Source organism: Homarus americanus, unplaced genomic scaffold, assembly GCF_018991925.1.
Source record: "Homarus americanus isolate GMGI-L3 unplaced genomic scaffold, GMGI_Hamer_2.0 scaffold20465, whole genome shotgun sequence".
Taxonomy (NCBI): Eukaryota; Metazoa; Arthropoda; class Malacostraca; order Decapoda; family Nephropidae; genus Homarus; species Homarus americanus.
Window position 1 is genome coordinate 2,478,143 of NW_024756914.1, and position 27,821 is coordinate 2,505,963.

The 27,821-nt window shown below is 36.0% G+C and overlaps 1 protein-coding gene across 3 annotated transcripts; it reads left to right on the top strand.

Annotated features, from left to right (window-relative positions):
* Positions 1 to 1,706: 1,706 nt before the first annotated feature.
* LOC121857316 (E3 ubiquitin-protein ligase RNF123-like) lies at positions 1,707 to 26,041 on the top strand. Of its 3 annotated transcripts, none has more exons than XM_042353324.1 (25): positions 1,707 to 1,919; positions 6,815 to 6,985; positions 7,843 to 7,930; positions 8,415 to 8,508; positions 8,765 to 8,924; positions 9,316 to 9,411; positions 10,504 to 10,648; positions 11,505 to 11,748; positions 11,894 to 12,169; positions 12,643 to 12,824; positions 13,151 to 13,314; positions 13,462 to 13,598; positions 14,280 to 14,531; positions 14,983 to 15,073; positions 15,704 to 15,987; positions 16,284 to 16,451; positions 16,890 to 17,007; positions 17,529 to 17,691; positions 18,044 to 18,234; positions 19,057 to 19,196; positions 19,411 to 19,599; positions 19,922 to 20,081; positions 20,463 to 20,750; positions 21,814 to 21,994; positions 22,261 to 26,041. In XM_042353324.1, the coding sequence occupies exons 2-25, from the start codon at positions 6,856 to 6,858 to the stop codon at positions 22,403 to 22,405; spliced, it is 4,086 nt and encodes a 1,361-aa protein (XP_042209258.1). In that variant the 5' UTR covers positions 1,707 to 1,919; positions 6,815 to 6,855; the 3' UTR covers positions 22,406 to 26,041. The 3 variants fall into 3 exon arrangements, with proteins under 3 accessions (XP_042209258.1, XP_042209259.1, XP_042209257.1); XM_042353325.1 differs by lacking the exon at positions 1,707 to 1,919 and adding an exon at positions 3,903 to 4,206 and having other exon boundaries at positions 13,160 to 13,314; XM_042353323.1 differs by lacking the exon at positions 1,707 to 1,919 and adding an exon at positions 3,904 to 4,206.
* The last annotated feature ends 1,780 nt before the right edge of the window (positions 26,042 to 27,821 follow it).

Below are 27,821 nucleotides of genomic sequence, written 5' to 3' on the forward strand. Positions count from 1 at the left end.
AAGTCTGTATTAAAGACGTGATTAATCGTTTTGGGACTGATGATCGCCGCCTGCAGGATTTATTTAACAATTTAAAGTACGGCAAAGAGGATAAAATTAAATAAAGCACACTAAAATAAAATATTTGTTATAACTTACTAATATAATAAAAGTAAAGAAGTCTTCCCTTGCATGAATTTCGTTTTCTTTTATCGCAACATAGAAAATGGACGTAAAAAACATTTAATGAATGAATTTAAATGCGGTACTTAAACATTACTTTGAATGCGTTTAAAGACGGGAATTAAATGAGTTTGAATGAGTTAAAAGGTGTTACCGTAGTATTAAAGAAACCAACCGAGTATCACTTTAATTAAATGGATAACAATAACAATAACAATAACAATAACAATAACAATAATAGTAATAATAATACAGGGCATTTGCGCGGGAAACGTTACAGAAGAAAAGTGTCTTAGAATTGTTTGAACTTTTGATTGCAAAGATAAAATTCTCCAGTTTCGGTTGGTGGCAATAATAATAATAATAATAATATAATAATAATAATAATAATAATAATGTGATTAGTGTAATATAGGTGGTTTGCGAAGGAAACGTCATAGAGGAAAAGTGTCTTAGAATTGTCTGAACTACTGATTTCAAAGATAAATTTCTCAAAATTCGGTGGCTAATAATAATAATACTAATAATAATAATAATAATAATAATAATAATAATAAAATAAATAATAATAATAATATTATTATTATTTTATTATTAAATAGGCTATGTATAGAATAATTATCATGTAGTTAACTCAGGACTTTAATATCGAATTAAAGTAATTAACCTTAGCTATAGAAAATTGAATAATAAAAAGTTCACAAATGGAACTTTAATCAGTTTTTGTAAAATTAATTACGTTACAGATTATATCAGCAAAAAAAATATAAGAATAAATGGATTTCTGGATTATTAGGAAGCTTAGTATATTGGTTTGGTTAGGTTAGGTTAGGATAGGCTATTAGGTAGGTATGGTTAGGTTAGATCAGATTAGATTAGATTAGATTAGTTAAGATTTGGTTAGGTTAGGTTCCACTCTTATTTCACAAGTGATGTGTTTCTATTTTATTATATTCATCTTTAGGCAAAGAAAATACTTATCATGCACATTTTATTAGCTAGACAACGTACATTATTTATGTATCGCCTTAATTACATTTGTAAATTAACAGTACTAAATGGAGGGAAAATGTTAGCCTATTTGTAAAGACTAATTTTACACTCATGCATCGGTGGCCACAGAGGGGTGCAAGGGAGTGTACCTACAGCCCCCTGGAAAATATTTGTCTGTACATTGAGCCACGTCTTTAAATCGGCATATACAATCAGTGGATGCAGCATACACCATACTTGCCAACAATGAGTAACAGAGAACAAATCACAAAATTAATATATAAGTCACTTCATTAACTCCTCCGGGATCTGAAAGTCGTGAGAAAAACATCACTAAACACACACACACTTTGCGGCAAATTGTTTAAGGCACTTGAGGGGTTTAGGGGCGTCCGGGAAGGAGTGGAGGACTAAACGTTTACTCAGGAAACGTACCATCCCGACCGGGCGAGTGTGTGAGTCAGTGTACTAGTGTTGTAATCGTCATTATACCAGGACTGGAGCTACTCTAGTCAGTGTCAAACCCAGTGTTGTTGGGTGTGGTGATAAACCTCGTGTTAAAGTCAGTGTTAAACCCAGTGTTAAAATCGGTGAAAACGTCAGAAATATACCAGAGTTTACGTCTGTCCCTTGAACCACAATAGACCAGGTAATATGATGATATAGTACAGTAAAAGCAATGGACTCAGTGTTGTGGCAGTGTACTTCTTGTGATGATCCCTGACAGTGTTAGCATGGGGAGGAGTGAATGTGGTGGTGTATAGGTGAGTATTTGTACTGTGTATGTTGTGGTACTGTACAGTATGTGTGGAGGGAAGGAAGGTGGTGGTAACATTCTGTTTAGCTTGGTGTTTCTTTGTAATAATTTGAGCATATATATATATATGTGTAGTAAGGGTCTACGATTATCAAAAAGAAACGTACAAAAAATTTTCTCCCCAAATTAATCTGTGCTAAATTAGAACACAAAGAGTAACACCAAATGACGTCAATATAGTTCTGAGATCTTCAATAACTAACTGGGAAATTTTTTCTACTGTCTCAGTTGCAGAACATTTGAGCCCCGCACACGAAATGACCTTCACACGCCTTTATACTTACCATATGTCGCTAGCCTTCGCAATACTACGTTCGTCTCAAACACTGCTTCAAGTTCCTAGAATAACTACATGCATGTTAACGCCACCTGATGCTGTAGTAGTTCTATCTATTAAACAAAGCGCGTGATGGCGAGAGTGGTAGAGTGGAGTGATAACAAAATATTACTGTAGACACTCACGCCTCTGGTACTCGTACACTCCTGCATGTATACACCTGTACATGTACTCAAAAAGACGAATTCGCTTACTGACGAAAAAAAACACGACTACAACGCGTTGTGGACACACTACGATAGCCACCACAATTCTTCACCTGTTATTCTTCCGTTTTAATCGGAGTTTGGCCATGCATGTTTATTTGTCTTAAATTCTAAATTCTGAATGTTGTCGTTACTTGCATTATTTTTCTGAATAGTAATCGTGTGAATCATAAACTGAACATAAAAACACACACACACACACACACACACACACACACACACAGGCCAAATAACAGCACTGGTTAGAGAAACATTTCCTGTTGACTACACAATAAAACAGTCACAACTTGGTCATGATCAATGGTCTTCCTAATCCAAAATATCTAAAATACCAAGTTGAAATAATTATAATCACCACAGCCTGTCCACAGTGGCATGTAGTGACCGGCAGGTAGTATTGTATTGGTAAGTGTACTTTCTTATATACTCTATTGATATTCGTCTGTCAATCTTCAACTAAACATTTTTTAACACATATTGTTTCATGGAGTAAGCTACAGTAGATGCTTAAAATCAAAATGTGTTTGTAAATAACTTTTATCTTTCGGTTCCGTTCTATTCCATGTTTCCACATTGTTGCTCGCCGTCAATTTTAATTTGTCAATTAGACCACATTAGGAATAAGTAATAATCTATGTGTTATCATCATTAAATGCTTACGAGTATACATACATTAATTTCCACGCACTGAAATAAAATGAATTAAAACATGAAATCAAACCCAAATATTTTTCACATATCGACCAACTTTACCAAACACTTGTCTATTTGTCCTGTCTGGGAAAACCTGGCCACAACCCGTACACCAGAGTAGTCACACCTAATGTAGCCAACTAGTATCTCCTGTGGTCGTAAGAACATCTGCAGGAAGCCACACTTACACCGTGAAGAGTTCTTTTGGGCAAATAGGTTCAAGTTTCTGAGTACTGACGGGGTATACACGCCTCCCATCCCAATCCCTTTACCTTCCCCAAGTTACATGTCTCACAGGGCACGTCTCTCCTGGAGGTGAAAGTCTCGTTTTGGTTTTATAGTCACAATACACATTAATTTGTCGATTAATTAAAAAAAGTATGCGAAGAAATAACAAAATCAGTTAAGATGAGACAAATCTATGCATCGAGGTTTATGTACGAATATGTTAAAGTATAAAGCATATACATGTGGTTTTCATATATGGGTTAGGCACGTGAAGGCGACCACATGACAGGTCACATGTGTGTACTGTACAAGAATGATACATGTTTGATTTTGCCGCCATGGTGGAGGTCAGGACGAGTCGCCAGATGGCATGGCGAACAGAAGTAAGTCCTGTGTCTGAGGGTGACGACATGTTTTAATATAATAATAATGAATGTTTCGTAATATTCCTGAAAATACATTATTACCAGAAATAAAATTATCTATACATGTCAGGTGTGAACGGTTCATGTTTCTCGAGAGGTAAAATTATATACAATTTCCAAAATTTGATTTATAAAGACAAAGTCACAAGTTAAATATTGAGAGGCGTGAGATGACAGAGAATCAAAACAATCTATCAGAAGTAATCAAAGGACCTTGACGAGTGATTCATTCAGTAAGAGAAGAATATGTTAACTCATATTAGTGCTATTGGAAGCTCTGGAGGCACCGCTTTGTGAAAATGAAGTGATAAGTGAAGGAGGACTGAGAGGAGAGCTCTGGAGGAGGTGAGTGTAGAGGCTCCTCACTCACTGCATCCCCACATTTATATCCTTCAAGGAAAAAATATTTCCTATTTAAATTTGGTATTTATACGAGCGAGCCATAAATTAAATATAGTTCTCCTGGGTAATTCTCTATTAATTATGATGAAGTTTAGGGGAACTGTGTATATTTAATTGTAACCCTTTAAAACATTATAATACAAGTGACTGCAAGACTGTGTTCATGATAGAGATGTGTCAGGTTGGTTGTGATCTGTTGGCCATGATAAACTTGAACAATTCGAGCTAGAGTTCTGAATTACTTAGACATATTTTGGCCTGTGTTATAGTTTGGAATTCCTAACCAAACTAGTTCTTAAAAAGTATCATAATGTTATAAGGTTATCATGTTTGGTTGTGTTACCTTATGCTGTCTTCTGTCATAAGGTTTTTATATATATACACCTGTATAGACAAATATCCTCTAAGTTCTAATACAGTATTTTGTGATGAGATTTAAAACAATAATTTTGTTGTTCAATTGGTTATTTTTCCTTTCTCCCCCACGAGATATTTAAGTAAAACATATTACTAAAACTCTTCATACAATATTGGTTCAATATGTACAGTGATAGTTAAGAACAATGGTTTGGGTTAACCAACTACCTAATATTTTTTTCTATTTGTTTTATATGCATTAATAATTTCTGACCACCATTTCTTTTTCAAATTCTTAAAAATTGAAAAAAAAAACTAATCTAGTCTTAAATTTCTTATCATATCTTATTGGAAATTGTTCTAAAAAGAAAACTAAGCCAACTTAGCTTAACGTAAACTAACCTAACCTAACCTAACCTTACCTAAGGTAACTAAACGTAACCCAACCTAACCTTAAATATTTTACCTTGTGTTAACTGCGTCTCTCTTGCCCGTAGACGCAGGGGTTATTGCATTGGTCACAGGTTGCAATTTTTCTAAGAATGTCGTGCATCACAAAAATATCTATTGAATTATTGTAAGCGTTGTGTATTAATTTAATAATATCTTTATTTTTTCTTCACAAATGCCACACACATCCATATTCAGGAGAGGTTGGACACTCACCATTGATTGGCTGGAGTTATTAAATTTCAGAATCTCGTCGGCATTCTTTCTTACCTCGGGGATAAGGCAAACACTTTGGGTAGCTAATTGTATGGACAAATCTCATCACTTTGTCTCCTGCGATGACTGAGAAATTGCAGTCGTCATGTTGTCTCTTAAGGTTAGGTCAGGTTTCTCGAAAAATTTTCAGTTCTTGGTCATCGCAAGAAATAATGTGATGAATTTTGTCCTTACAATTAGTCTCGGTTTCAAGTAAATTAGATGGTGGAATAGTAAGTCTACCTTTTGTATTTAGGCTTTTGCCGTAGTATTTCATCTCCGTAAAAATGTTCCAAGCCATCCACACGAGGACTCTGTCTTGGTATATATGAGCAGAAAGTGTCCGAAAATTTCATAGACATAAATAATGTCATTCTATTTCATACTTTCCAAGAACCAATAGCAGGAGCAGCAGAATTTAGGTAATTTTTGTGTAGACTATGATGATAAACTATTGTTTCTTACATGAAGAAGATTATCTGAAAAGAGACAAATAATTGTGGGATTTGTCATTTTTGTCGTCCTTTCCATATGTACGTGAACGCTTCCAGTGAATGTTGTTATTATTACATTATAAAATACAGTATTCTAATTTATTGCAGATTAGATGATTCGGTGAAACCTACCAATCCTATTTTGGAATTACGATTTTATGACTTTAGGTTAGGTTAGGTTAGGTTAGGTAAGGTAAGGTATGGAAAGGAAGTAAGGTCGGCTGTTCGCTGGCTGGAAAGCATTCCGTCACTTAGTATTTGGGTTCCTTTACTCACTGCAAAGCATTTGTCAACAGTGACATGCAAGTATGACATTATGTGAGGCGGGCAGGTGGCAAGGACTTATTTACGGGAAAAATTGGAGGAAAACCCAGAATTTGGAACATGCTATTCCTCCACCTGATTTGCTTAATTTTTGGGGTAAGAAATAAGTTTTCTTCAATATATATTTTTTGTTAGGTAGCTGGTTAACCCAAATCTTTTTTCTTACTTATCCACACAATGTCTGAAGTGGAGGTGTGTGCACAGGTGATAAACGTTTAAGCTGGGTATTGAAGTACGGTACTGCATTTTTGCAAATTTCGTTCGCACGAATGTTTCAAAAAGTACATAAATACACGTATAATATTATTACAACACTAGTAGAAATTAGATAGCCTATCACTCCATATTAGAATCCTGATCACCAAAAAAATAAGGCACCCCACTTTATTTCACCTGAAGATTAACCATCCTAACCGAACCTAACCTAATCTAACCCTAGGGGTAGCATTAGAGTTGTTAATATGCGAGGGAAATAAACTGGGGTCTTTAATCTTCAGGTGATCCTAGAGTTTCTGCATGTTGGAAGAGTGCCAGGTATAAGAACCTGATGGTAGTACAGTTCAGGTATACCTCCCCTGTACTGTAATTCTAATAAGATATTAATTTATTGTAAATTCCTGTGTCAGTTAATATGTACACAATATATATATATATCATTGATGAAATTACAGATACTGGACTTGGGTGAGGATTGTTTACTACTGATAAGAAAATGTCTGGCATGATGGGTAACAACGGAGGAGTTGGGTACCGTGGTGGTGGCAGCGGCCCTCCCTTACCCCACGACAGCCGACAAGATTTCTCTGTGGCTGGATCCTCGATGCACTCTTCTACTCAAACAAGTCAGTATGGCACCATAAACTAATGCTTATTACATTATAAACTTACATTACTAACTGCAAAAATCATCCTCTTGTTGTATGAACAAAACACAAATGTAATTTTGTTAGTGTTAATCCATTTTGTGTACAGTATACTACACACATTGATGAATCCATTTTAAGGTGTATTGTTGTCAAGGGTATATTATACCCTGTACACTTACCAGGGTTTTTCTGGTTTTGTTTAATTTGTCATTTCTATTTATTTAAACCTTTTATCATTAATTATCTCCGGCGCTATATGACCCTGGCTGTTGTGGCGGTAAGATAGTATTCATAACATTCATTAATTATTTCATGAAAATATTTAGTATTAATAATTCAACAGTGTATGAATGTTGATGGGTATTATTCTTAACTGCACCTCAGACGTTAATACAAATTATCAATACTGTATTCATAATTTTGACCAAGAAGTTGAAACAAGTTAGAGAAAATAATGCCTCTAAAATAATACCTGTTGAAAGTACGTAGTCGGTGGATCCTACGCATTAAACTTTTTAACAGTTATTTTTATGACACCCAGCATATGGATAAAAAAATATTTGCTTCTCTTTCAGTAAATTTCAGTGAAGGGGAATATATCAACTAATATTTCTCTCCCTGTTTTAATTGGTTTATAGGTTTACATAAATACTACTCATCATGTATGTTCAGAAATAGAGAAGCACATTGGTATTAGTGTCTTTACTCTGATAGTTCTTCTCATGCAATAAGAATGTTCTTATAATACCATTGAAAGTACAAGTTATTTCTACTTGGTGCAGAATATAATGTCCTTTTACGTAATCATTTTATTCTTAAAATTTGCCCCACAGATTACCTGCTAGATGCTGTGGTGCGGCATGTTTTTGAAGACGATTTAAAGCGATACCGAGGATCTCACCCAGATGGCCAGTTTCTTGAGTGAGTCTTAGAGGTTCAGTTCACTCAATTGCTTCATACTCCTATACTTTATTTCCACCTTGTTCATTATACATTAAAAAGTGTTTCTCAAAGGCAAATTTGCATAAGTTCACTTTACAGGAACTATGGAACAGTTTGCATTTGTGGATAGGTTGTGTTAGTCTTTACACAGAGACTATAATTATTGATTGACTGGACTTATCAGTATACTGTATATGATGAAGGTAGGGAGTATAGTACAGTATTATCTCTGTTGTGTTCATTATTAGCAAAGATTCATAGAAGAGAGTGTACATTTTGCCCTCCCTCGGCTATTCGGCTTTACAATGAACAGTAAGGACTCAGTTGATGGTGTCCTGGCCTTCCTTACCTCAGCAGGGTTGAAGGGGTATTATTGTGCTATGCTGTGCTGCCAACTGCCTTTAATGTGAAGAGTTTTTGCTCTTATGATAAAAAATAATGAAATTTTGTGATATATTTTCAGTGGTATATGTAGTCAGTTGCCAGACTACGGAACCATACAGTGCCTCCTGCGACTGATCTTGGAAAACTTAGTCCGGCATCAGGGACAATCGCCTGTGAGTTATTACTTAGGATATGACATTTTTATGAATATTTTGCTGGTTCATATAGTTAAGATAATGAATTAAAAAAAAATAAATTATGATATTTTGGATGTCATTACTTGAATTATATTTACGCAATACTCTATAAGGTATTTAATGGTGTTAGAATACTTTTTATGAAAATAGTAATTACGTACTTGCATTATTGTTTTGTATTTATTATGCTGTAATATATAAACAATGCAGTGTAACCTTACTTTTGTTCTAGCTTTTCCGACCGTGGTCTACTGAAGGCAGACTGGGGCCTTCAAGAGTACTGTTTGACTTCAAGAGTAGTGTGGGAAGTTTTTCATACAATTATGATAGGTTAGGAGTAAATTCTCAGGACAATTTTTCAACCATACGTGCCAACAGTTGTGTTTATAAAGGTGAGTTCTTGTTCATGGTTCATTATCCAATAGAAATTCATTTAAAATATATTATGTGCATTAAAAGTCACAGTTAATGGCTTTGTATATTGTTCCTTCATTTGTTTCTGGTGAATGGTGAGGTACAGTCTCACATAGGTGATTGGACCACTATCTGTAAGAGACTAGATTAATCACCCAGAGTTTAGGAAGATTTATTTATTGTACTGTATACTAATATTTTAAATGATAAAACAAACTAATTACTAAACTCAGTGAGGTCACAGTGTAATTACATATGTTTTCCTTAACAGTATTTTAGTTTTGATATTATTAAACTAGAATTATTTTTGTATACCCTGAACTATTTACTTGTTATTAATACATGAAAACATTTTTGCCACATTGTCAGCCAAGTGGCAGTATGAGCTGATGTTGGGCACGAAGGGAGTGATGCAGGTTGGCTGGGCCACCATGGCCTGCCAGTTCTCTCAAGAAAAGGGCGTTGGTGAGTTTTAGTAGTTTAAAAAATATCTTAATTACCTTTAAATTACGGTATTTGTTATAGGGGTTTCAAAGTACTGTAATCAATTTCCTTAATTTTCTGATTTTTGTTCTCTCTTTGTCGTCATCTTCATATCTTCTATTTCTTCTTCTGCTCAAACAAATACAGAGGTTTCCTTTATTCACTGTCAGTCTTCTTATTCTAAGCACTGTAATATATAGTCAATGTGATGTCCCCATTAGCCGGAACAATTGGTGCAGAGCACTTCCGGGATAGAGAAATTTCCGGGTAACGAGGCGTCTCTCTCAATCCCGGAAAAAAAATCCTCATCCCCAGAATTTTCCCGGTAATGGAAAAATGTTTTTGGAAGTTCCAGAAATTGCCCAGTACGTCAACTCTTGAACCCGGAAAAATATCCCTCTTCCCCGGAATTTTCCGGGTACGTATCGGGAAAATTTTCTCGGAATTTTACGGAAAATGTGCCCCTCTAAAAATCGTTGCCAATGCCGTAATTTTCCGGAAAATTCCGGCTCTGGGAACGATTTTCAGAGAAAATTTAAATTCCGGCTATCGGAGACTTTCGTGTTTGAGGGATTCCGGCTAACGGAGATATTACTGTAGTACCATGAGCAACATGCAGGGTTTCCGTGGGTATTGACCCTGTAGATTTGTCTGGGTAATTCACTGGTCACTTGGTCAAGGCTTTGTTACACAACAAGATTTTAGGATTAACCCATAATATATTATCTTTGTTTATATCTGTGAGTTTGTGATTTAGTGTCTTGTTATAGTAGTGTACTGTGTGTGTGTGTGTGTCTATCTCATTCAATTTTTATCCAAAAGTAAAGTTTTTGTGAGACATGACCATAAGTCAGTGATGGTGATCCAATGTATTTCAAGTAATGGTTACATAGATAATGAATTGCAGTACATTTATTTGTGTGAAATACATTGAACTGGTAGATAATTGATTTGGGGCCTATGTGTATATTCTTATGGGTTATGGTATATACTGTATACTGTACAGTATTATGAATATTTTCCTGAGAGCTTTAATTAAAAAAAATTAAGGTACCGCTGATCTTTTTTCCTCAGGTGATACCCCAGATTCTTATGCCTATGATGGCAACAGACAACGCAAGTGGAATGTAGCTACCTACAAATATGGAGCTATGTGGCAGTGTGGAGACATTATTTCATGTACCTTGGACCTTGAGGAAGGAATCGTAATGTTTTTCAGGTAAAAGACTTTGTGAACTGACTGTTTAAATGGTCCCCAGTCCTTAGAGGCCTAACCTAACCATTAAAATAGAAGTCTGGTCCTAAAGGGTACCACTCTTAATGGATAGGTTGGTGTCCATTAAGCCTGCAACTGTTAAGGGATATATTCATGAGATATCCTTGGCTGAATAGTTTTTCACCAAATATGATAAGATTTACTACTCATTTGTAAACTTAAACAGCCTGCAGATAAAGAATTTTGTATTATGTTTCACCAATTGATAACATCAGGAGTAGTTTGGTGAAGCAATAAGTTTTAAAGTTGTGTCACTCATTTATACAAACCCCCTCCCACTAGGGTACATCATGTGGGTAGTCTCACTCGCACTGTGGTATATCATGCGGGTAGAGTCATAAGCAACAAAGGAATCCTATCATTTCCTTTTTTATGGTTGTCTTACAGACTGTGATATAAAGTAATGATAATGTAATAATAAAGTGTAAAAATAATTGATATTCAGTCAATTTGATAAAGGACAGCTGACAGCACCATGAGAGGCTTGTTTCCAGTAGAAGATTCCTTATGCCAGCAGCTTCTCGTGTTCTTAGGGCCAGGCGGTCACCCATCCATGTATTAACCAGACTCAACATTGCTTAACTTAGCTGATCGGACAAGAACTGATGTTTATCTAGACCTTAATTTACTTTTCATTCGCAGCCTCTTTTTATATGGGAGGCAGTGCTGTGATTTTTTTTATAGGAAAAATATGTTTATGGTCAAAGCTGTGTATCTAAACATGAGCATTAGCTTGAATGACATACAAAGACTTAATTCATTGATAAGAAATATTGAAAGATGAATTTTATTCCATCAGAAATGGCAAGTCACTTGGTCCAGCCTTTAGCAACGTTAAAACTGGTCCTGGCATAGCTTACTTCCCAGCTGTGTCATTAGCACTTGGAGAAAACTTGATTGTCAATTTTGGGGCAACACCTTTCCGTTACCCACAGCCAGGATTCTCTCCTCTTGAAGCTCCTCCCACCAGTGATCTAGTGAAGGCCTATCGATGTGTATCGTGGCTCACAAGTCTAGTGAACCTCGACATGCATTGGCTTCAGGTACTCTTACCAAGTATTATTTGTTTTGAAATACAGTACTGTACTAAGCTTAAAAGATCTATAGATTCATAAAAAAAATTCTGGGCATGTGATTTTATTGTATACAATATACCTTCCATTTTTTAACGTTATTTTTCATTACCAGTATACTGATCTAGTAAGAAAAGAGGAGCAGCTGAGTGGGGGACGTCGGAAAGCTTGCATACACCTTGTGGTGCAACACATTGCTGCACACTTGGGTCCACTGTTGGCTACCCCATATGTTGTAGAAGCTTGCCTTGTTCCTGCTCTAGCAGAGCTGGCTGAAGTAACACCAGATCCACATGCGAAGAGCACTCCAGCCTCACGTAGACTGGGTACTGATGGATTAAACCTTCCCAAAGCACACATCCTATTTGACTTCCTTATGGCTTCCATGGAGGTAAGGTTACCCCTGAAATTTATGTCTTTAGATTTAGCATAAGTTTCAGCATAAACTTTGATATACTGTACAGTACAGTATGTGTGTATGTGTACTTTATTACTTTGAATGAGTCATGTTCCTAAAGATTGTTCATAAGTCCAACCTTAGTCTTGTTGATATCAAATGTATTGTAAAAAATGAAAAATTAATGATGTACTGTACAGTACAGTTATACCCTACAGTGCAGCCTTTATACCAAGTACAGTATACTCTTCTCCTCTTTGGTAATATAATGTTGTCAGGCATTTTCTTCCGCATAATCCAGTCTCATTTACATTAAACACCTGCCCTGGCAGGTAGCCTCCTCAACAATGATGTTCATATCTTTGAAAGTTCATAAGTCAAATGTTGGTAAGTAGAGGAACACCTGTATATGTAAATAATGTATCTCCAAAGCTTTGAAATTTAAATTTTGTTGAAATTAATTTTAGAGTCATGAACTCCTCAAGTGCCTGGACAATCTGATCATCTGCTTGTTGACTGGCCACAAGCAGGCAGCAGAAAACATCCTTTTTCGTGGCCAAAAATACAACCTTCGTTTGTTGTATGTCATCCTCTCCCACACCCGCCTCAGGAAGTACTGCCTCAAGCACATACTCTTCGACAAAGTCAGGTAATTTAGTGTACACTCTATCTTGATCAATAAATGGAAAATCAAATAAATCATATTGAGTGAATTAAAAGTTTTTTGAATGTATAGATTAGTGATTTTGATGAAGTTAAACATTTGTGCCTAGGATACAGGTATACTATGTTTATACACAGTATGCCACCTCATTCTTGTCTGACACTAATGCATTAGGAGACCAGAGTGTTTTCCTTTATTGTAATTAAATTAATTCCAAAAAAATAAGAGATGGAAACTATCAACTCTCAGTACAGTATTTGTTATGACATGATCCACTTTTTCAACATTATAATCTTAATGAAACTTTATAGGTTTTCTAGGTTTCCCAGTTTTGTTAACATGAAGACAATTGATGAAGAAGGCCTTAATGAAGTGGTCCCATCAGTTTGGTGGACTTCTAAAGATGAAACCTTTATTCATGGTAATAAAGCAGCCTATGATAAGTCGTGCAACACAATCCGCTTAGCTGTAGAAGGTGAGAGGTGTTCAGCCTTAATCTAAATGAGTGAAAATTTTAATAACTGTGTCCATAAAACTGTGCAGCCATGTATACACAAGTAATAGTTAAGCTCATTTAAATACTGACATTATTATTAATACTTTTTTTATATTGAAATTTTAGAGGTTGAAGAGATACAAGTAGCCATCTTGAGGCAGCTGTTAAATGCCACTGATGCTCCCACATATCAAGAGAGCAGCAGGGCACTGTTTCTGGCCAAGTTCCGCACTTTCCTCAAGGAGCACGCGCCAGGGTCTAGGGTGAGTAACAATAGGAAAGGCGTAAGACATCTCACAGTCACTTTATTGGGAGCCTTTGAAATTAATATTATCACTTAGTTGTTCTGTTCTGTGTGATATATTACTATAGTGTTTCCCACCGTCCAATAGGAATTATATACCTTCAAATAGTCCTCCAGTCTTATTTACATTTTCTCTGTCCCAATTCCTGTACCATTGATCATCTTTAATTTTCTCATCAGTTTTCATCCATCCTCTCCACTTACCTGACTCAATGTTCTTCGTTTATCCAACTACTCTTTCCTTTGATTTAAATTCTCGATTAAACTCATGCATTATTACTCACTCCTCTCACTGCACACTATCTGTCGTTGAGAAGGCTTGTTTGTCCTCAGTGCTTTTGTATTCTCAATTGCTTGTCATATACAGGTTCGCACTGACAGGCTTAGATTCACATTGGTTGTTATTATTATTGTTATTATTAATTCAGGTTATTCTTAAAATGATAAACTTGCCAAGATGTTTCCAGGGTCTCATTAATCCCCACCTTAATAAAACTTACCTCAGATTAACATGAGGTTTTTAATCTAACAGAACTACACATTTCTGGTCCTTGATCTGGGTACAGCGTTTAGTTTGACTCCGTGTTTTAGCATTTATTGTTATTGGTGAATTATTAAATGAATCCTTCCTCCGTTTTAGGTACCTGTCGTTGGCTACACTCCACTTCCAGTCATTCTCTGCCTCTTTCACCGTCTTTTAAAAATCTTCAACGAGCTATGGAAAATTGAATCTCGAGAGCCTGAGGTTGTTATCCCGCCTCGACTCTTCTACGATGGGACCGTCAACTACTTTGATACGCATCGATTGGGTGGGCTTGAATCACACTTAATGAAGACTCTCAAAAAGGAGTTGGTTAAGGCTCTTCCTAATACTCACATGGACACTTCAAAGGTCTGTATCGTATTGTTTGCTTTTGTAGAGATTATATTCATGTCTGCTTAAAATACCAAGTACGAATTCTAAAAAAAAATTCTTAGTTCAAATTTGATAGACTGTACAGTATTTCCATAGAATAATGATACGTCCACTTACTCCAAAAAGTACCTTTATTGAGGAGTCCGATGAATTTCAAAATGAAAACCGTCACCGTCCTGTTGTCTAGGTAGGGTTGTCAAAATCCTTCATCTGTTGTGTCATATTATCTGGCACAAAATCCTAAAGATTCCCTGTATAAAGTGGAAGTTGTCAATTCATGAATTATTTTGATGGGGATGTTGGGAAAGTGGGTTTAAAGGGGTAGAAGGTAAGTAATTTTATTTATGTGTGTAGTAATTATTCAAATCTGGTGATCCTCCACTCCCTTAAAGCTATGGACAAAGTATTTATGCTTTCAATTTTCCAGGTGATCAGTGAGTTGGACAATGCAACAGCTGGTGTGAGTTCTGTTGAGGACATTAACTATACTATGCATAACAGCGAACCCTCAACATCAGGTGTGTTGTCAAGTGATTTGTAGACATGGACTGAATCTGTGAGTGATTTACTAATAAAGTTTATATATTAAGATGTGTGAACCATTCAAGTACTATTTTAATGTTCATTCATATTCATCATGCAATGCACAGACTTTCCACACCATCTTATCAGACTTTTATCAGTGAATCGGTGAGGATTTGTTTATTCAATGCCAGAGTCTCATTTCTTCACTCTCTACCCAGTGAATTCTCAAAATTCTTCAAATGGACTAATGCTGCATAAATGTCTAAAATCTTCCTATTTAATTTCTTTAGTTATCCTTACACTAGAGGCTCATAGCTATGTGTACAGTAAGTTGTGTGTAGACAGGTTTGAAGATACACAACTGCTAGCTCTAATACAAAGAAAATGCATCTGTAATTAGGAAACATATGAGAGTACAGTACTGTATGGAGAAGCAGTTAAGAATAAGGTTTAGAACATATTAAAATGTATCTTTCATTATTTTATGGAATCATAGACTACCAATAGGCTATCTCTTTTCTCTATCTTATCCAGTGAAGATACTGTATTTGTTAAGTCCAAGTCTGAATAAGGTGTAGTGAGTATCTTTCTTCAGACTTCAATTTTTTTTAATTATTTTACAGGTGCAGTGTTGGGTAAGGCATTAGTGTCGGGGGAGCCAACTGTAGAAAGTAGCATGCGACTCGTCAATGTCACGCCCGGGGATGTGGAAGACAAGCCTGGTCAACACGGGAACTCAAAGCTGATGAGAGATTCCCTGCTTCATCTGCTTGATGGAATTATACTGCTGTACCACATTGGTGCTCACAAGCAGCTGGGCAAGGTGGCAGCACAGAGGGACTCCATGAATGACAATATCACCCATGTCTTAGAGATTGATAAAAAGATGAAGTACTGTATTGAGAAGGTAAGAACCAGATTATTATTTTTTTCTTTGACACATATGCTGAACAACAGGTGGTTGACACGTTCAGTCCTGTTAATGGAGTAATAAAATGTATTGATAAATTAACTCAAGCAAAGAAGAATTAAATGATTGATGAGTGTGAATAGTGAGGCAGTAAAATTTATGAAAGTGTAATAGAAAAGGGAAATTTTCGAAAGTATAAGAGCTCCTGTTTTATGAATCTTTCTTTGGAGATGAAGGCTGTCAAAAACTAATTCTTAACTGCTACACTGATAAAATTTTTTGATCTGGCATAGGGTTCAAGTCCCACCTTACTGAGTGAACTGAATGGGTCGAGGGAAGTGTTCGTCAACAAGCTGGAGGAGCAGGCAAGGCAGCAGGCGTGGGTCATCGCTGCCATACACTCTACAGAGAAGTACTCCCATCTTGTGTCTCTCATGCGGGTCATCCTCTCAACACTCAAGGTAAGTCATAACACATTTATCTCATTCTCTTTGTCTCTTACCATCACTACTTCATCCTCTCTGTTTGTTACTATCTCTACTTTGTGCTCTGTCTCATAATATCTCTATCTCTGCACTTTATCACTATATTTATCTCAGCATGTCAGTGTTCCTCTCTCTTCTATATTAATCTTTAGTCTTTACTGTCCCTCATTATATTGTTTCATCCTCTGCCTCTTAAACATTTCTGCCATTGAATATTATATTACTATTTCTCTCTCATATCTCACTATTGTTCTTATACAGTCTCATTAAGTCTCTCATTAACTTCTGTTTTGTCATAGAGTTCACTTTTCATCCCCATTTTATCTCTCATCCCAGACACCACATTTAAGGATGCATTAAGAAGCGGTAATCACTCGTGTTCTAATCCCCAATTCCGTTTTCTGTCATGTGCAGGATGCTTCCAACGAGGGGGAATTATTTGGGTTCGTACCAGATTTCTACGTCGAGAGCTTGACCGAGATGTGCACAGCATTGCGCCTCTACTTCACTGTGCCCCCGGAAAGTATACCAAGTAAGTTTAGCTTTATTTATTTCTACATTTAGAATGGGCTTTCCAGTAGGTTATCTGGTCTGGGGTTGACACCAGGTTTCTCCTTGTCCAGAGACTTTGGACTAGTAACCCCAAAATAGCCATCCTACCTTAAGGGCAGGTGGATTAGGTTAGGTTAGGTTAAGGAAAGAATTTTTCTGATTTGTATTAGATGAAGCATATTGCCATAACAAATTTCTTTAAAGATTACATCATAATAATATTTCTCTTTTGACTGATGTTAAACTTATAAATGATAAGTAGTATAATTTATAACTTACGTGTAAGTGTTAAATTAATCAGTAAGGTACATTCATGTTAAAAGCAAAAGAAGATGCCACACAATGAGAGTTGTTGTATAGGGTGAAAATGTCACTGTTGTTCTCAAAGTGAGATAGACAGAGGATAGTGAAAAGAACTGAAGTCCAGTTATATACTAAATACAGTACATAAGATATATTTGTCAGTATTGTAATATATAAGTTATATTCTTTTGTTTGTAGGTTCTCAGAATCTACTCACCAGTGTGGGAGAATTCCTAGCTTTGCACTTCTGTGATTCACGAATTGTCTATGCTGACAGCAAAGATTCCCTCATCCAGGCCCTTGCAGGCTTTGTATGTCACCAAACAACCCTGACTGCTCTTGAGAATATGCCAGAGGGAAGGTAAGATTTTTCCTTCCTCTTCATTTTGCATATACAGGTAATATACTTCTAGAAATACTGAACTTATCAAATGTGTTGAACTGTCATATTTGTGTAAAGATCTCTGGTCTTCAACAAACTTTTGAACTATGAAATGAAATATTCAAACATTAATTAAAGTGTTGAACCATCTAGACCCTTAACTGAAACCAACTTCCCTGGTTCAGGTAGTACTTTAAAAACTGCCTACCCGCTTGCTAAGTAAAGGATATGTTAATTTATCAAAACTAAGGGCTCTTCAATGATGATGTAAAATTTTGATTCTCCTTCTCTATTTTTTGTCAGTAATGTAGTTACTATTTTTTTGTTACAGCCGAAAACAAATGGTTCGAAATCTTCTCCAGCCTTATGAAAATAGAGCATGGGCACAAAATAACTGGATTTTGGTACGATTTTGGAAAGGCTGTGGATTTGGTTTCCGCTACACCAAAAGTCCACACATGACTAATAAATTTGGTCCTAAGCCAGCACACACAGACAACCCCAACTTCACCCAAACAACAGGTAATTTTAACACATATTTAAACCTTGATAACCAGGACCCACACAGCTTGAATAGATAAATGACTGCATAACCTTCAAGTAACTCATCTCTGTAGATTGAATTTTAGGGTGGTCTGCTAAATTTTAAGTTCATGTTTTAACACCATAAATTAAGGAAGAAATTATTATATTAATTGTGAATTAATTATTTGGTTAGTAATTGGATGTACAAGCAACACTTAAGGACTGAATGGTGCAAGGAAGCCATAGATCATTTCTTCGTACTATCACTTTATAAGAATTACTCCCCTGTGGCATGTATATTTGGACTAGCACTTGGAACTTATTTTTGTCTCACATTATCTAACTCTTTAGTATACTGTACTTGAGTCAGCCACACCAGACATCAAGTTTTAAATGCCAGATGTTTCCTGAAAATCTAGTTTATGACCATGACTGGATCAGGTGATTTAGTTACCTAAAGTGAGCTGGAACTAGGGACTGGCCCCAAATGAAGGCCATAGAACACATAACTTGTGTGATGGCAAGACTCTTCACCATTCAGTGTAAAGTAGCAGCTGTCATCTCTGATATCCATTTTGAATGGCTGTGGCTGAGACTGAAAGAGTGAACTAATTATGTAGTCAGTTGTTCCAGCTTCCAGAATTGAGGTTCCCTGGGTTTTTAAACTGTAGACTTTGGCTAGTTTACTTGAGTTACCGGGTCAAAGCTCAGTTATAAGATGGGATTTCAGGATCAGTTCCTCATTTTTTTGTACAGTACTGTGATATTTTGCATGAAGTTTTGATTTATTTAGGCTAATAATTTATCTACTTCCCACAGCTCCCTGTCATTCGCTGACATTCCAGAGACACGTGGTTGAAGTCCTGGAGAGTTCATCTGACATAGCCATACCCTTCCTCAACTCTCTGTTGAACCAGCTCAACTGGGCCTTCTCTGAATTCATTGGAATGTTACAGGAGGTAAAACACCTGCACACATTGGGAATTTTATATTTCATTATTTTTTTTTATACTTGTACTAGTTTTCTGTGTATTGAATGGATTTGCTGTAAGAAAAAAATAATCCCACAGTCTATAGATTTTTACTTATGAAAAATTTGACTTTGGCACTTTATTTATAAATTTATTTTACTTGTAGAAGAGAAATGATATAAGTTGCATAATTTATCCTCAGATCCAGAATGCATCAAACCGTCCGGAACGTGTATTTATTGATTCAAGACAACTCCGCATATGTGCAACGTGTTTTGATTTAGCTTTGGCTCTCCTCCGAGTTCTGGAAATGATTGTTAACATCGCACCACAGTTGTTTACAGATTTCTCTCGCCCTAATGCAGAACTTCTCTTGTCAAGGTTATGTCAGGTATGTAGTGTCGTAGCATCATTTCTACAGTTTGTATTTCCTCTTTCTCTGTCGGTATGAAATTATTACCGTACCATCACCTGGGTTGGAGCTGGTGCATAAACATTATGATTGAAGGCAATTTACACCTTAGAGATTGTACTCTCAAATTAGGCTTTTGCTAAACAAAATTTGACCCAACATTAAGTGAGAAAGGGCGTAAAAAAAAAATTATCAAATAAAGCAAATTAACATTAAGTGATTTAATGCTAAACAGTGATACCTGTACTTGTGATAAAATTACTCATATCATATCTTATGTATTTTCTCTTTGTCTTGACAGTTGTTATGCCAAGTTTTCAACCGTGTCAGTGGCTGGTCTGGGTGTTTTGGCCATGTTGTGGGTCTTGAGATTCCAGGTCTAGAAACTATCCACCAGTACCCCATACTAACAGCGGTGACTGGGATCCTCGTCACCCTCATCAGCCACGACTTTGATCAAGGTGAGACGTCGGGAGATATGGATATCTTGGCAATATTTTGAACCTTAATGAATATGTACATTGTATATCTCCTTGACTCTCTCCTTAAAAGCCCACAACTTTACTTGCATCAACATCCATCTTCAGCTTCTTCCTCTTATACTACACAGTATAAGTAATAGTTCCGTTAACTGGGATCCCCATTAGCCATCAAAGAAATGACAGCCATAAATATCTTCAACTTCAATCTCATTTTGTCTTTTTCTACTCTATCATTGAAGATGCTATACTCCCACTCTTATCATGATTCAGACATCTCTTAATCTATTTGTATCAGTACATTAGTATCAGCCAACACTTTTTGGAAAGTTATCATAATTTTCTTTTTCTCTTTGTAACCAGTAAATCCCAAAGCTCCGGTGGCAACAAGAACCCTTCTGAATGAGCCCAGTTTCCAGTTAAGTTCTGTTTACCAGTTATTGGGTGGTCAGGATATCATCAAGGCTACACCAGGAATGGCATTTGCTGGAGCATCTGCCTCATCAACAGCCTCAGCACCTGACATAACTAATCCGTCAATTGAAGAAGGCTCCGGTGACCTAGAATATTTACTCCTGCCGGCTGTTCCAAGGGGAGGAAATTCTCAAGCATCAAATAATAATTTGGGCAATAAATTTTCCTTAAGGAATTGTGAGTATGCTTTAACATGTACCATAATTACTGTACTTGTTTATTGCCATCAGGCCCCTATTTAAACATAAAATTAACTTTCAGTAACTTCATTTATCATGAATTTACACATTTTAGCTTGAGAAGGAGGACATCTTAAAATGATGAAGTAGTACACAGGGCTGCCTTAGAAGACACCCCGTCATATCCAGTCCCTCGTTCTCAGTTCTTGATAGCCTCATCCCAGAAACAAAATTGTGCCTTGATTAGTTAAGGTTTTTAAGAATTTGAAACATAATCTGAATAATTTGGTGAATAACAAGTTTGAACTTTTCAAATGTTGTCATAATGACATGACAATTTGAATTTATTGCTAATTAGTATAATTGATAATGATTTCAATATCCAGTACACATGACTTTGAATAGAAATAATCTTTTCTTTATTAATTATCAAGTTATTTTATTATATATCCTCATAAACAAGACAGAGAAAAAATAGTGTACTGTACAAGTTTCTTTCCAATTAATGTTTGTTTGTGATGTACAGTAATTTCTTTTGCCAGTTATCAGAAGATGCATTTGCTTTCCAAATTTTATTTACCTGCAATGTTGTCAATATTACATCCCTGTCTCTTCTACCAAATTTGTATTTTCTTTTGATAAAATTAGTCCTATACCTCTCTCATATGATAAGTTTTTGTTTGCTCGTGATATTGTCAGCAGTGTACTGTAGACCTCTGTTGTAGCCAGATATCAACACTTACACACTAATTCCTCAATAAGACTTCCACAGTGCAGTATATGTCATATTTCATTTTATATAATCTGGTAATTTATAATATTAGGTTAAGCATTTTATACATTTGAAAGTTACTGTAGTGAAGAAGGATTCAGCAAGTTTTAATATACAGTATAATTTTGTCAACTATTGCAAGCCCTTATCCACTGTGTTGGAGAGTGGGACAGTACAGTATCAGGCATATCACACTCCTTCAGTTGTTGTCAGTCATTCTGTCTTATATCTTCTGTTATGGTGTTCCCTTACTATGATAGCATAATTGATTATATGCTGACCATTTCAGACCCCGATGATGTAACTATTATCGAGTTAAATCAAGTGGAGCGTGTTCTTAGTCATTTAGAAGCTTGTGTTGAGAGCCGTGGGGAGCCCACCTCAGGGGACGATGAAGACTCCTTATGTACAATCTGTTATGCATACTCAGCTTCTGCAGTATTTGAACCATGCGCACACTCCTCCTGCAGGTGAGTCATCAAAACTGTATCTCTCACTGTTTAGAAAACTTGCCTCATGTGATTGTTACTCTGTTCTTCCACTACTGTACAGTACAGTAATGAATTATGAATATCATACATTTTGTGTGTGTGTTTGTTTGTTTGTTTTGTATTGTTTTCATGTATATCTTATGATCTTCTTACACTCAAGTCATCTCCTCTCCAGTAATTGATAAGTAGCCATATTTAACAGTAATTTTAATAATTAATCTATACCGGCTGTGTTTATCTTACAGGGCGTGTGTAACACAGCATTTGATGAATCGATCTGACTGTTTCTTCTGCAAGACAACAATACAAGTGGTTACCGACCAGACTACTGGAGCCGTCATATACCAATCCCAGACTTTGGATAAATCTACAGACCAAAAGCCAAAGTAGCCATCCTTTAATGTGTCACACAAGACACTTGTGCACACCATGACACAAAGCTACAGGAACTGCTGTTCCTCTTCAGTAGTTGAAAGCTAATACAGAGATACTTATAAGACTGGTGAACATTTCTAAAGAAACTTGAAACACCTTTTACAGTGTTAGAAACATAATCATGTAAATTATGTATGCTTAATATAAACAGTTACTGTGGAACTGCAACCAAAGGATGAGGTTATTAATGCCAGTACTTAATATCAGCCTTCTGGTTTGCATAATTGTACTTATATTGACATTTTTATAAAATATAAACTCAAGAACCCAGCTGTGTTCTAATGGTTCCAAGACTGACAAACTGCAAGAATGTGAGTGCCTGTAGCTCACATTATTTATTTTGAACATGTGAACTCCAGGTTTTACTTGATCTACCTTCCCACCTCAAGCATTTTTTTTGCATGGGTGTCTTGTAGTCAGTAGTAGCTCCTTGTTTTGTATCAGGAAATGGACTAACCTTTTTCAAACAGAAAGTAACTTTCTGTATTACTAATATGAATTGGTCAAGAATAGTAATTAATTGCTGTTCATTGACTTAATATTAAGGCTTATTCATTGCAATAGTCAGATTTGACTAGAGCAAATTATTTGTTGCTGGGAAGTATCGACGATCAAGATGCTGTCAATAGTGGATCGCATTGGTTATTCTTGGACAAATGAAACTTTCAAGGTGTGTGAGAACGTGGTGGTGCAATTTTTAGAAACAAGTAATTTATACTCAGACTTATGACCAAACTCTCTCCTAAAGTGACTCACATATTATAGCACTAAGTTCATGGGTAGAGAGTGCAGGTTGACCTCAGACATTAGTTGCCAGGATGTAATTCATTATTTAGTTACATGTTCTTCTTATAGCCGAGTCCCTGAGAAGGGAACTTTAGAAACAACAGTCACCTTGTAAGGTAGCCAGCAATGAGTCACATCAGCACATGCACACCAGACCTGGCAACTGGGTCAACCATATTGATCTTTTAAATGCCATTCTTTCAAAGGCACTGGGTCATCGGTTTGACAGTAATCACCTCCCTCCTCCCTTGCCAAGTTTAATACTGTTGAAATATGTGGATGTTAATTGGAAAGTTTGTGTGGATAGTTCCCTTGTGCTCTACTACAGTATAACTTATATGAAAATAAGATTAATACCTTTAGGGAGATGTATTTTCATATTAGCAATTGGAGCTCATTATTTTAGAAGATTAAGTTATAGTGCCACCTCCTCCCATTATCTAGTTGACTTCAGACAACAGAGTCACTTAGAGATGTCATTTGGTCATAAATGAAGGATTGATCCTGAATTTCCATTTTATGACTGAGCCGAGGTTAAGCACCACAGACAGTCTCAAACCCTAGTGGGTAGCATGTTAAGTAGGTTGAAACTGAGGGGGTGAAGTGTTGAATGTCCATTTGTGGCCAACCCAGATGAAAAGTACAGTACACTCCTGCCAGTGTAATGTCACAACTCATTGCCACTTACCTTAAATAGTGATTAATGTTTCTAAAGATTCCTTTTTGAGGATTTAGCTGTGACAAGAATGTGTAACTGATTAAGGAATGAGTCCTGGCCACAGAAGTCCTGAGGTTAACCTGCTATATTGTGTGAGACATTTAGTCTAGCCTGGGTCATAAAAGGGAATTTCAGGATCCTTCCTTCCTTCCTACCTTTCAAAACACCAATTAACTTTTACCTGTATTGCTACATAGATGTAGTCGAAAATTGGTGAGTGTGGTAAAGTGTTCATCAGTTGTAGGAGTATGCTAGACACTTGGTCCTTAGTCTAGTGTATCTTGTTTCTGTTTATTTATCAATGATGAGAATCTGTCTGGAGAAATGAAAAATGAAACTGTTTTTAATAACTTTGTATTGAATTTTTTATTAGACAATTATGGATGCAGTTATCAAATTTATAAACAGTACAGTATCATTAAAAACAAAAATTGGTCTTTATATTGTGATTAAGTTGTCTCTGTACAGTTAATGTTTCTTCAAGTTGTCTTATCAGTTCCCGAAATTTGAGGCATGATTTTTTTTCTAACTAAATCTAAGAGGCTAAATTTTATAACTTAACTAACTAGAAGTCGTGAGATTTTATCACTTAACTTTGATGCTTTTATTGTGTGAGTCAGTACTGCAGCATCAAGGGTTGAAGCTGAGGAAGGGTTTGAACGAATATTGCGTAGGTACTTGTCGAAAACCACTCTTGCTTATATGAGCGTAATGGCTTTGTATGAATTTTGCACCAGTATTGAAAACAAATTCGTGAATGCACATATATATGACTATATCACACTGCCGATGTGAGACAAGCAGAGTATGCTGATTGTGTAGTGCTTTCCCATGCACCATGTAACTGTTGTGATACTGATGCACTCTAACGGTCTTTAGCTTCAGCTCCTGCCTTACACTTGCAATGAACTATAAGCAAAACGTCCCCAATTACTACTAGGTAAGTCACCACATAATCCATCATTAATCATTGCTGTAACACCTGCTTTAAGACTTGCTAGAGATGCCGCTGGTTCACTTAACTAAAAGAGACATTATAAATTGTACATCATAATTGTCATTGTTGTAACACATTGAAACTTAACTTTTCAAAATTTAAGTCCTTAAAGGTATTTGTCCAATAATTATATCAATATTAATTAAAAAACTTGAAGAGGTGTTTGAAATGTGCAGTTATTTTAGTCATCTCTTAGTCAAGTTCTTAATGGTGTATATTGTTCATACTACCCGGTAGGGAATCAGAAATAATTCTTAACTTTTCTATTTTTGATGTTTGATTAGGAATCTAAGAACTGGAGGCTAATAATTCCTACCTTACATTAATTGTCAGTTATGTTGGTGAATATTGCCCGAGAGACAAATTAAATAAATTTTTTTTTGTAAGTGTGAAGTGCATTACCATTGTTAGTTTGTACTTGGCTCTGATTATAATTATCTTTCATTTGTATTATATTCACATTCTTCCTTTAACAAAGTGAATAGATGTATAGCGCTTTTCTTATTCTCTTTGTTATTTTTATGGTACTGGATGACATATGTAGTAAAAACTTGGAAAGAGAGGTGGAAAGCTCAAATTGGAGTTGAATTAAGATATTATAATGTTGCAGTACATTTAGATATTACCCAAATAATTTACAGGAATAATTTTTTTATTGTCCTGTTGTTAAATGGAGTGGCCTTGTTCTTGTATTATTCCATAACCTACACTGTGAAATGTTGCCAGAAATATAAAGGAACCATGGTGAAAAGTACTGCTGAATCAGTAGTGTGGGTTGTCAGGGGAAGACTGTCCAGTGTGCCAAGAAGAAGGGAAGAAATGAACCCCCTGAGGCCCCCTGATATATATCTGATGTTGGGCAGTGAATAATATGTTTGGGGCAGCCCTTTCCATTTTAACAGTAAGACAATAAGCAAGATGAAAACATTTTATATAAGGCAGAACATGAGCATCTACTTATTTAGTGAAGTGAATTTTTTATTAACTCCTAGATAATATATTTACTTGATTTTATCCAATGGTTTTGTTTCACATTATGATTCTCCATTGTATTTAACAACAGACTGTGTAAATAAAACTACAGAATTGTTGTGAGAACAATTCAATCGTACCTTATATAAATTACTTATATTTCCTTATTACTTATTGTGATGTAAGAGTGTTGTATAAACCAAACAGGTATCCTATACTATAAATGACTGGTTATTGTTTGTCATTGTTCTCAGGATTAGAATGTTAGGGAATACTTCATAGGGTGTTGGCTGGTGGCTTGTGTACACTCGCTCGAAATTGTATCTATACGATTTTGTGTTATACAATAGGACAACTGACAAAGGATTTTGGTAAAGACCCATGAGGCATACTGTTACTCACCAATCGTAAAGCAATGAAATTATTTTATATTTCAAATTAAGTAACTAAATTAGGCCTACCATAATATGTAGGAATCTCACAATCACGCCTGCCAACCCGAGTGAGACAACAGTATTAGTCAGTTCTAAATCCATGAGACCCAAATGAAATATACTTTTTTTGCCAACTGGATGCCAATTTTTCATATAAATGACCAACACTAACAAAACAAAGGTATTATTGCAGTTTCGGCCAATACACGGCCGACTGTTTTAATCATCCCCAACCTTTAGATCTCTTTATTTGAAGTATTTCTAACCCCATTTCAACCAGAGGCAAAAAATAATAAGGTCAGAAATGAATTTTAAAATTTGCCATACTTTTTGGGCAACTCTAAAATGGGTACTTTCACCTGGAAATAAAGGATAAATTCGATTAAATCAAACCAAAATACACAGGATAAAATAATTTCTAAACTACTAGGGCATATTGGCCGAAACTACAGTTTTACCCAAAAATAAAAATAAAATTGAATATACCTGTAGTAACGAAGTCGGGGCCTTACCACCCATGTGGTGATGACGTGTACAGTACAGTATGTAGGCCGTGAAGGTTAAAAAACTCTTGGAGAACTCCGCTCCCACCATCACTAAACATCGAAAACTTCTTAACGAAACTCTGGTGATATTAATTTTGTACCCATAATATATTTTGTTTATTGTTTTTTGAATGTTTAAGTACAATTTTAAATAAATTCATGAAACAATAATACTGTAATTTAAAATATAACGGTGACAGTTTTCTATTTATTTTCTATTTATTCGTCACTTTAAAACTTATTTAGTATTATTAAATCACTATTCAGGGTCTTTAAAGGACCAGCCGACCGCCGCCAGTTGTAAACACGCCGTTTGTTGTGATGGCCCGACCGTGTTGTTGTTGTGCTGGCCAGACCGTGTTGGGGGGAAGTGTCCAGTGTACCGCCGCCTTAAAACATTTTCACCAGGATTGTAATGACCTAAACTGTCGACGACCAGCTAAATAAAGCAGCAGCAGCATTTTCACCCTTCCTCTGGAGCCGCTCACACAGGTAGGTTAGACCTATCGTCTCGTCACCATTATTTCCGTGTAATATTTTACCCGGACGTGCATATGTATGTAAACAACTGTCAACACACGAACGGTCCAACGCCATCTCTAGAACAAGTATCTATCTCTTGTAGGAACAATGAGAAAGGAAACCACTGACATAAACTCCCTGATGGAAATGAATTGTCCAGAGCTGTTCAGACCGGTCATACAGATGTGTAGTGCAGTAGAGCATGGAGATGTGATCTTTATAACGATGTCGCGTCTGCTTCTTGTGTTATGCTAATGGGTTAAGTCTCAATTTTAGGGAAGGTGATCCAAATGGCACGAACCCAACGGCAACCTTCATAGAGCACTCACACGGAGACCACAATCACACATTCCTCGTCGAATTCTGGCATTTTACGAAATCCACTTAAGATATATGA